At 39.8% G+C, this 11552-nt stretch overlaps 1 protein-coding gene across 1 annotated transcript; it reads right to left on the bottom strand.

Moving 5' to 3' along the window:
• Positions 1 to 5217: 5217 nt before the first annotated feature.
• Positions 5218 to 11552, bottom strand: LOC118119476 (homeobox protein Hox-D9b-like). Its single transcript, XM_035173500.2, has 2 exons — positions 10069 to 11552; positions 5218 to 7766 (listed from the first exon to the last, which is right to left on the bottom strand). Exons 1-2 carry the CDS (start codon positions 10769 to 10771, stop codon positions 7522 to 7524), a joined length of 948 nt encoding a protein of 315 aa, XP_035029391.1. The 5' UTR covers positions 10772 to 11552; the 3' UTR covers positions 5218 to 7521.

Raw genomic sequence — 11552 nt, 5'->3', positions numbered from 1 at the left:
AGATTAAATACATAAAGATATGTATCTAACTGAACAAATACATAACCAGACAAATATACACGTCAACACCAGACTCATTAAAACACGAGTTGATGTAAAAAACAACGAAGCCACAGATTCTGTGTAAATTATAAAAAGAAGTTAAACTGAAATGTCTCTAACTTCCTGTTTTTTCTTTCCTCCACTGAGGTAAATACATTTTTCATGCATGCTTCACATTTTCTGCTTCACGTATCCATGTTCTGTTTCCAGGTCATAAATGTACATTTCACACAACAACACCAGAGGCTCACGGATCAGTGGAAACACTGAGATATGATCAGATCATTTACTGAATAATAATAATTATTAGGCTAAGAAAGCGATAACTAAATAACTTCATTATTTTCTATTAAATATAAATATTGGGACAAGCTTTTATTATCTTTTATTCTCAGAAATACAGTATTGATACATCTTATTTAATTATACTTTATTTATTTATTTTAAATCATCTGTTAGAAGGATTGTTGGAGGAATAATAAAAACTAATTCTATCTTGTTTTTATTTATCTTCATAATGACGTTATCGCCTCTGTCTGCCCCCAGTGGCCATTCTGTGCAACGTGGCAACAAACAGCAGCAACACAAATAAAACACACAACAGATCTCTTGTGTTTTCCTTCTGGCACCTTTTTAAGACATAATGATAATATATGATAATAATATATATAATGATTAAAGGTTGTGTACTGTTTGTGTTCTGGTCCTTTTTAAGAAAAGTCCTTTATTATTCAAATACACACACAACTGTAAAAGGTAGTTTAGTCCAAATCTTTGAAAGTTTCTGCTTCATTATCTATAATTTAAAGAGATATTATTCAAAAACCCTTTTTCTTCCTCCTCTTTATTACATTTATGTGAAAATGGCCGCAGGTTTAATTCAAAAGACATTTTTTAAAATAACTTTTGTTTCACCAGACTTGGTTCAATAAATATGAAAAGCTTGTGAGTGCATTTGCAAATAAACTGGTAACTTATAATAAATGAAGCCTGCTCAGAAAATGTTATTTCTGTTGTTCAACATCTTGTGATTAAGGATAATTATAATTGAAGTATTCATTCATTGAATTACCACAGTGGCCTGTTATGTCAAGTCAGCTTTTAAAAGGCTCTTTCCCACAGTATCGTGGAAAATGAAACATAAAACCAGTGAGCATTGACTCAGTCAGATGTGAAGATGCCAGCTTTCTGTTTCCTGCAGCTGCTTCTGGTCTGAATCGTGTCGGTCACCTGTGAAACTGCAGCAGAGCAGAAGATGGCAGTGTTACCTGGAAAACAGTCCCCACTGTTCCCTATACTGTCTCATTCAGAGTAAAGCTCAGGAATAAGTGATATTTATGAGTTTATGAAATGTGGTTTGCCTTTATATAAAGTTGTTATGCTTATTTACGGTGTATTACTTGTCTTAGCCAAACATCTCGGTCCTCTAATCGACTCCAGACTATGCAAAACCTGATTTCCAGGCTTTTTACCCAGAACCCAGAGGTCTGAACTAATCAATCCTTGCTTTAAAATTGATTTTAAGATCTTGCTGATTTCTTTTCAGGCTTTTTTTCTCCCAGTTACGTTTATGACCCCTGAGGATCATATGATCCAGTGCATAGTTGGAGCTCCTCAGGCGGAGCAGGAAGGTCTTTAATCTGCTCCAGAGGCCCCGCTGGAATCTAAAGGGGCCTGAGCGTTTGTAGTCAGGGCCCCGAGGCTGTGGAACGACCTTCCATAGGAGATCACACCAGCCCGGTCAGTGACATGTTTTAAATTCTTCCTTAAAACATATTCTTTCATCGCTTTGGATTCATTTTTACTTTATTTTGTTTGCCTGTGTATTTTATTTTAATCTCTTATCATTTGTTTTGATCTAATATCACTGAAATAGGTTTTAAACTTATTATATGGGAAGAAACTTGATTTTCAAAAGAGGTCTACCAATAGACATTATGGTTTTATTAACAATTTATTGTTTACAATAACTGTAAAGGCCAGTTTCATATTTAATCAATTAGTGGTTAAAATTAGTGGGGGTTTTGCTTTATTTGATCTTATTCTGCGTGATTTTATTGTTTAACAAAACTTAGTAGAGATTTTGTTATGTGGTATTTTCCATTTTACTCTTTCCTGAATTAAAAACAAATTCCTCTAAATAAAAATAATTATCTGTAGACACTAAAGAGACTCTCCTCAAGCCACAACTGACATTTCTCTGTTCGTATTGATTTGAATTTGATCTCTAAACTGATTTCATCAGGTCAAGGTGACTGCAGAGACCTGAGGGTGTGGAGTTTTATTTTGGAGAGGTAAAGGAAAGCGGAAGTAGCATCACACACTCCTCCTACTGCGGTAATGGTCCCAGATGATGCTTTTATTTTATTCTACTGTTTGTAATTTAAATAATTCAGATTCTAATTTTGAGTTTTCCCTCACATATTTTACTGAATATTCCCTTTAAAATAAGTGACTATTTATTGAGACTAGGTAACTTAAATAAGAAAAACAAAAGAAAAGTTAGGGTTTGAGCTTTAAAGCCTTTAACAACTGAACTCGGGTTTATACTCCACTTTGATATTTGATCTGAATCTACAGGCACAAAAATAATTTCTACATTAATGTCGTGAATATAAGAAAATCAACAATAAACTTCATTTATCCAACTTTCCAACACTGCTCCAGTAAACACACTTTGTTAACTTTATATTTCTGTGATGAATAGATCATATTTACACTGTGTGTTTTTAAAAACCTTTTGAAACATGAGGTCATATTGAAATTTGAAGTTAAATCACTGGATTCAGAGTGTAAAGTTTTAAAATCTATTTATATATAATATAATAAAACACCTCCACCCAGCGGACAGAGTCTGTAACTACACATACAAACATCACTGCTCTCTGTAGTTTTTGTTTTGTTTCTTTTAAAATCATTTTAAAATCTTGAAATGTCCAGATCCAGAGGAGTCACCATAATAACACAACATCAGCAGAATCAGCTTGATTGGGAATTAAAGGATAAAATCATTAAACCTCATATTTTAATGCAGACTCACGTTAATTTAGTTCTTTGGAAACGACGTTTATACATTAAAGAGGAATAAATAAAATACTACATATTTTTGTACTATTTACTGAAACAATGGTCTTGAAATATATTATATTAAAGCAGCTCCCATCAAACTGATTCTCGTCTAATTATCCTGGTGTTAGAAATAGCTCCGTCTATCGAGATCAACTCCCTTGTATATAACACTAACTTGTTGTTGTACATTCTATCTCACTGCAGAAATTCTATTGGGAAGAATAGTTTATACTATTGTGTATACTACACAGTTTGAACATCACTTCTCCTTTCAAGCACAATAATTATTCCCTTTGTTGCAGTTGTCTTTTAACCCGGTTGTGTTCTTCATTTCCTTATTGTTTTACATTTAATTTTATCCTTTTGTATTTATTGCAAAGGTTCAATTTTGCTAAACTATGATTCTATTTTGCCTCTTCTGTTTTATTGCTGCTTCGTGTATTAATTCGTGCCCTCGGAGTGAAGCCGTGTGTTTCAACTGAGGTTTTATTTAGTTATTCTGATGTTGCAATAATCAAGAATTATTACATGAATTCCTTATATTTATTATATGTTATATTTCTGTCGTATCTCTCAGTTTAACCTGTAAACTCAAATGCTTCATACTATCCCACAACAAATCAGTGCTCTGTCAATATAGCAGCACTACATGCAAATAACTCGCAGCATTTAATGCGAGTTCTGTCATATTTATAATTTGGACATGAGATGTTAGGAGCATTTTAAAACAAGTGTGTTGACCTAATGTTTAATTATCAGTTGTTTGGTGACATTGAAGTTGTTGCCTATTGGTGCGTTTCATGTTTTTTGTTCCCTTTAATGTAAAATTGATAAACTTAAATTGTTAAACTATCTACATCCTAAAGTAAAGGAGATAATCTGGATTTATAAATGTATATAAATAAAAACAAGACGTGAGTCAGTGATCGCAGACTCTTCTCGTCTGGAATCGGATTTTTTCTTCTTTTTTAGAAACGACAATTAACAACACACCCGCACTCAAGATGCTTTTTAGGCGTAAAATCCTTTTGTTTTACGTTTTAATTCCCCGAGTAATGAAATCTCCTGTGCGCGCTGTCTGGTCTCAGACAATGACTTTAACATTTAAGGACAGTTGAGCCTCGGAGGAAGGAAAGAGCGTCCAATAAAACCATACAGCCTCGTCAGGATGACTGTCTGGGCTAAATTACTTTATGGTGCCTCGCTCCTCTCTCTCTGTGTGTGTGTGTGTGTGTGTGTGTGTGTGTGAGAGAGAGAGAGAGACAGAGTGTGTGTGTGTGAGAGAGAGACAGAGTGTGTGTGTGTGTGTGTGTGTGTGTGTGTGTGTGTGTGTGTGTGTGTGTGTGTGTGTGTGTGTGTGTGTGTGTGTGTGAGTGTGTGTGTTGGGGGGGAAAGTCACGTTTATTCTCCAAATGCATGCTGTTGCTTTATGACCCTGCAGGATGAGCGCTACTCGTTATATGGCCGCAATAAATGAGGGAAGCTACGACGCTCTGCTCTGACTTTGACAAAACAACGAGTCAGAAATGTCTCTCTGCGGACTGACACACACACACACATACACAGACACACTACACACACATGCATATACCTGAGAACATCCAAACACCTTGACGTCACAATAAAACACACAATAAATCCCGGTGTTGAGCCATAATCCAGAGAAACGAACAAAAACACGACATATGCTGCAGCTCGTGTTTACCTCTTCTCCTCCTGCAGCCTCGCGTCGTTAGAGATGTGGGAATAAAACACGTTTTATTATTGTCAGTAGGTTCATAATCCTGCTGCAGTGGTGGGATGGCGTTCAATAAAAACATGTATTCTAATGGAAAAATATAAATAACAATGCAACACGTTTTACGAGGTTGTAGAAATTGTATATATTTCATCATCCGTACTTTTTTGATGATTGTGAAACACAATCTGACTTGACATTATTATTATTTGTAGTTTCAGGATGATATTGTTGCCTGTAATTATGGTTATGTTGTATAAATCTGCAACGTTACAGCTTAACCACTAATATTAACAGAAAAGTCACTTAAAAGATGTAAATAAGATCAATATTCTGCATAAAAGCAAAAAGAAACAACACACAGGTCCTGTGATTATCAATGATGATGTCCTCCATCTTTTATTTCATTAAAAAAAAGTCCCCACGATACGTCTTGAGCCCACATGAGCAGATGAAGGCCTCGTTTCATCACATCCCGACTGCACAGGCCGGCTAACATAGCCTGTTGTGTTTCCTCCCCCCCCCCCAGAGACAATGTGGTGTTTGTGAGTCCATCTCATCCATGTGAAGAAGAAGCACTAAAATACCTTCAAGGTCCCTGTAATGTCCCTGCGATGCTTTCGAGTGATGTTGTGATACGTTGTGATGATGAGGATGGTTTGTGCGTCGGTTGCTGTTGGTACGGTTCTTTGTCAAACAGGGATTGGAGCTGTTTATTCTTACAGGAGGTGAAATAACCATCACACTGCTGTCACAACATAGCTTAGCCATGACTGGTGTGTGTCTGTGTGTCTGTGTGTGTGTTTGCGTGCTCCTGTGTGTGTGTGGAGAGAGAGAGAGAGGAATATGATAACCATATCTGCATATTAGACCCACGGTAAAACCACGTACACATATAGCAACACTGACAACAACGACAACAACAACAACAACAACATATACGCCCGTAAGGCTGAATACATGCACAGTTTATAAAAACAGCAACAAGGACGGAAGTTTATTCTGTTTTCACGCACTAAACGTCAAAAGTCCATTTTTCGGGGGGAGACCCGGGTTGGTTGTAACACGTCTTTTGGATCAGAAGCATATCGGACATCTTTGTTTATCTCAATGTTTAATTTGACTTTTTAGATCCAGAATAGATGTTTGGTTGATGCTTCCACATGAAGGTTATAAATGCAAAGAGCGTGAGAGTTGTGGACGGACATATTTCTGCAGGTTGCAACTATAACCTCATGTTGTGCAGATATGATAATGAACGTTGTTTCAGCCGGGAGCAGGAAATGACAAAATAGAAGGGAAACAGATCACTTATATGGGGTATTGGCTAATGGAGCCAATATGGCGCCGCTGCAACATCTCAACATGTTGTGTCTATAAATAATAGTTTGCACAAAGAAAATGTCCATGATCAATAACTGAATTGTTGCATGTCTTCATATTTTCCATTTTTTTGGACACTTCTCCTGTAACAACTTTGGTTTCTTTCCCTCTCGGTCGATTCATCACATCTGAAACGTGTTCGTCACATGTGGAAAACCATTACAAATGGGAAAAAGTCACATTCAGGCACATGTGGTTAATCACATGCGAGGCTGCGTTTCACATGTGATGGATTTGAACGAAAGGTATTTGCTCTTCTCAGATATTTAACATGGGAAAACGTTTTGAATGGCATTGGAAGCAATGAGACTGAAGAACATGAGACGATATGTCCGGCTACACTGAAATGTGCTTTGTGTCTTCTGCTCCTGAAACATTGAACAATGCAAATCCTTCAAACTATAGCAAAACAAATCAGCCCAATAGTTTATATTCGTGTTTACAACTGAAACCCGTCACTTTTCTCGTCCTCTTGTCTGTTGTTGGACCATTAATTGGTCATAAAGTGTCCGGCTCCTGTTTGTTGTCCCACTGTTTTGCTTGAATTCCATATAAATGCTCTGCCACTACCTTTTGAAGACAATATAAATGCAGGTGCTCCGTCATAAGACCACTCATTTATCTTTGATAGCAGCCCTGTCTTGTCTGGCACACTAAAAGCAGCTTTTATGAGGACGATAGTTTTAGCATTAAATCATAAAACGCGATTCTTATTTTGGCCGACAGTACAGACAATTTATGTGAACTCAAGTGTGTGTGTCAAGTATTTCCAGTTAGGACATGTGAGATATACAACCTTATCGCAAACAGATGTGTTCTAGAAACGGGGGAAAAGTCTTTGATATCAAACGAGTGTGTTTTTTTCTTTCAATTTATGGATCTCTGTGTAAATGTGAGCATTTTATTCTGCGGCGTTATTTACAACAGTCCCCGGTTGATTGAGTGCCTTCGTTTTTGTAACATGCGTTTGGAAGAATTCTACAACATGAAAAGGTCAACAGATCTTTTTTTTTTTTTTTAAGTGTTACAACACATCTCGGTCTTTCCCGACAGAGTTTCCACAGCAGTCCTCCAGGGCAGCCCCACAATAATCCTGTGTAGCGGCTCCTCGTGCCAGTTTAAAGGGCAACTTGGAGCAGAGCGTTGTCTTTTATCAGCTACAACCTCAACACCTCCTCGTCTGTCCTGGAGAGAAAAGAAGAAGAAGAAGAAGAAGAAGAAGAAGAAGAAGAAGAAGAAGAAGAAGAAGAAGAAGAAGAAACGACCCCGGGCCTTCCCCTCGCAATCCATCATTCATTGATGCTCCTCCTCTCCCGGATCATCAGCTTCTTCATCTTCATCCGCCTGTTCTGGAACCAGATCTTGACCTGTCGCTCTGTTAGATTTAAGAGTCCCGCCACCTCCAGGCGCCGGTCCCTGGTCAGGTACATGTTGTAGAGGAACTCCTTCTCCAGCTCCAGGGTCTGGTGCTTGGTGTAGGGACACCGCTTCTTCCGGGTCGACTTGGCGTGGATCCAGTTGGCTGAGGGGTTTTCTGCAGGGGGAGACAGGGCGGCAAAGATGTTCATACAAAATACACACATGTAGAGGTGTGTGTGTGTGTGTGTGTGTGTGTGTGTGTGTGTGTGTGTGTGTGTGTGTGTGTGTGTGTGTGTGTGTGTGTGTGTGTGTGTGTGTGTGTGTGTGTGTGTGTATATATATCCTTGTGAGGATCATTTTGAGCCTGGACCATGTGGAGTGAGGACATTTTGGACGGTCCTCACTCCCTGACCCACTTTCAATGAGCCGTCTGAGAGCTGAGACGTGATTTGAGGGTCGGAGACAGAGTTTAGGGTCAAACCGTGAATGGTCAGTATTTATACAGCTCTCTTTAGTCTTAATGACCACTTCTCTGTACAGTTTTATCCTTTCACCCGTTGACCCTCATTCATTCATTCATTCAGTGCATCTACGTGCGACACTTCCTCCATCGTACATCTGTGAGGGTACAGATGTGATGTTCGGTACAGATGTGATGTTAGGGTGCAGGGGTAGAGGATGCATAACGTCAACGAGCGTCCTCACGAAGGCAGAGGAACAAGTGTGTGTGTGTGTGTGTGTGTGTGTGTGCTTCAAAAAGTTCAAAGACAGACATAAAATTTAAAGAAAATACACCAGGTTTATGAGCCTGCAACGTTTGGCTCATTAGAAAATACCACCACATGCTTAAAACACAACTTATCCTCTTTTTAGAAGTTAATATATTGCTCCCTTGCTGAAACTCCAACGGCAACAGAGTGTTTTTTTTTTCCCCCTCCATTTCAGTAATTTTAAACATAACGTAAAAATTATATTTGTGGTTTCTAACTTTAAGACTAAGATGTTTTTGGACAGAGGCTGTAAGCAGCAGTAAACACAGCAGCGGAGGACGCCCAGTAAACAGGTCTCAGTGTGTGTTGATAAACAGCCGGACCGAGCCTCGTTCTGCAGAATTATTAAGCTGCAGTTGGGGAGGGATATCTGGACCTTTTGACTGATGCACGGGGTTTTATTGGCCACTTAAAAAAACGAGCTAAGCAGCCACAGAGTGCTGTGAAATTACAGTGAAGACGAGACAAGCCAAGCAAGACAGCAACAAGTACATACACTTGGTTTGGTTGCCATCTATACACACACACACACACACACACACACACACACACACACACACACACACACACACACACACACACACACACACACACACACACACACACACACACCTCACACACTTGAGGGTGGAGGGGCTGAGGTGGAGCCAACCTCAGCTGACATTCACTCATTATTCAATTATTATTATCAGGAGAGGAAGGAGGCTGGAGGCCCTCAGTTAACATGTAGATCTCTGATATTAAATTTAAAAATAAAACCTAATTTCTGACACAAAAAGTGAACAAACGTTTTTTTTCCTCTGTTGCACATTTTGAATAATAAACCTGGAGCCCACATTTATTCATTATTCAAGTTCAGGATGAGAAAAACAACATAAAAAACATTTAATATTGTTTTGTAGATGTTTTAAAATTACACTTGAAAAACATTAAACCTATTTTTAAAGTGAAAAGTTAATATAAGTTGCACATTTCAACAATTAACTGAGAGCCTATATTTACAGGAAAAAACGTGTGTCATGCAAGAAAGAAAATAATAATAATAATGCAATAATAAATGTATAAATGCTTTTTGAAAATAATATTTAGTAATTCTGCAATTATTATATTATTCTTGTTGTAAGCAAGTTGTAGCTGCTATTTTGTTTCTTATAATTAAAATGTTCAAAATAATTTTCTAGATTTAAAGTAATAATATAATAAATTATCAAGCAGTTTGAGGTTGAAATTAATTCTGTGCAACTTATGAACAATTAAATCTGATGAATTAATTTTTACTGCATTTTTTAAATAGAAATACTGTCCACGTTGACTTTATTTGCTAATTTTGGAAAAGATAAACTTCGAGGAATTAGTTGCAGGAAAATTAAAATAGTTCCACCCCCCCCACTTGACTTCCTGCACAAATGTAATGAGAGAGATGCAGAGCGAGTCTACCTGCGTTTTCCCTATAGTGACAAATTGCTTAATAACAGCAATAGCACCTTAATTATTTTAATGGACAATAAAGTTTTATATTTTACAGTTTACAAGACATTTATAGGGCTATAAAAGTCACACACACTTACTTAGGCCGCATTCAGTCTTTCACACACACTCACACACACACACACACACACACTCACACACACACACACACACCTGTGTAATGCCACTTCTCAGGCGCTCTAATAAACATTTGGTACCCTGTCCTGTTTCTGTGTTTACCCGGGTCAAGCAGCGGCTGGCTCTTCCTCTCCTCCTGCTCCTTCTTGGGCTCGGCTTTCCTCCCCAGCTCCTCCACGGTGCCGAGCCGCTCCAGGACCACCTCGGCCGTGCTGGCGAAGCTGGAGTCCCCGGGGCTGTCGTGCGCCGGCGGCGGCGGCGGCGAGTTCTCGGGCTTGACCGCCTCGTACCTGGAGCTCGGGGCGGAGAGGTCACCCGGGGCGGGCAGGCACCCGGGGAACGCGGCCGGAGACAGGGACAGCGCCGCGTCCGAGCTGCTGGGAGTCGCGCCCTCCCAGCAGCGAACGAACCTGCTCTCCGACGCCGCCGAGGACGCGAGCTGCTCGGCGTGGCTCTGCGTCTGGGGGCCGTAGTACGCGTGGTGGTGGTGGTGGCTCAGGAGGTGATGCGGGTGGAACAGCCCCGGGATGGAGGCGCCGGGCGCGGACTGCAGCTGCGGCGACGGGGACGAGGAGGACGTGGAGGTGTTCGTCCAGGGGGAGAAGCCATTTAAACTCGTTGGTTTGCCGGAAAAATGGGAAAAATCCGGAATGTGTGAGCCGGGGGTCCCCTCCTCCTCCTCCGCTCCCCGGGCTGACTTGGCGCAGCCGGCCGTCGAACCCTGCAAGCTCCCCGGGATGAAATGTGCCCCGTACGGCTCCTCGCTCTGGAGCCCCATCATGGAATAATAATTCGTTAGCGACATGTTTATTTTATTATTTCAATAAAAAGACACTTAAGTGCGACTGTAAAACGTTAGATGGGCTGGTATAGTGGCTTACATCCTCCCCTAAAATGGTAGTAATTTTTTTTCTGCCCTTACCTTCTCCTCGGCTGCCCATTGGTTACACTGCGCACCACATGGTTAGACTGTATTTACCCGGTATGGGAAATAAATCAAATCATTCTTTTGTCTCCAGAAATGTGATAGTAAGGCCAATCGACTGCAGCCAGATGGATGTTCCACATATATATATATATATTTATATACACATGTTTTTTAAAGTGTGTTCCTGACGCACCGTTTTACAAGCGGAATAAAAAGTAGCAGGGATCCTTTTACGCACGGGGATTGGGAGGAGAGTGGAGAATCTTTGCTTGTGCCAAAACCACTTTCTTAGAAGGCCTGTACAATGAATAGCTCATATTGTGTTTGTCTGTAGTGACACACACGCAGACACACACCTCTAAGTGGCATCTCACAATCACAATATTGTGTGGCTGCAGAGGAAAAAACCCGTTTGTGCCCAAATGTCTGGCGCCAGTTGTATTCTTCTGTTGGTGGACCGGTTCACGTCGGGTTATTTCTGTGGTTAAACTGTCAGGACATTATTTATTTTGCCTGTTAGGTTGATTTCTCGTGTATTTAGGAAACTAGATAAAATCCCTCTTGGCTGTTTGAGCAGGTAAAATTGATTTTAGGCCACAAAGTGTTTTGGTCTCGTGATGGTTTTGTTGTTGAGACCAACACTGTGAAAGCTTCTCTA

The sequence above is a fragment of the Hippoglossus stenolepis genome, chromosome 12 (genome assembly GCF_022539355.2).
Source record: "Hippoglossus stenolepis isolate QCI-W04-F060 chromosome 12, HSTE1.2, whole genome shotgun sequence".
NCBI lineage: Eukaryota > Metazoa > Chordata > Actinopteri > Pleuronectiformes > Pleuronectidae > Hippoglossus > Hippoglossus stenolepis.
Note: the sequence above shows the minus strand (reverse complement) of the source record. Positions and strands in the feature narration are given on the sequence as shown.

What these genes read in the sequence shown, in the direction of transcription:
- LOC118119476 (XM_035173500.2), bottom strand. Translation starts at nt 10,771, where the DNA reads ATGTCGCTAACGAATTATTATTCCATGATGGGGCTCCAGAGCGAGGAG. An exon ending in CCAGCCGCTGCTTGACCCGG is followed by an intron (nt 7,767 to 10,068) that starts GTAAACACAGAA and finishes CTCCCCCTGCAG; the next exon opens with AAAACCCCTCAGCCAACTGG.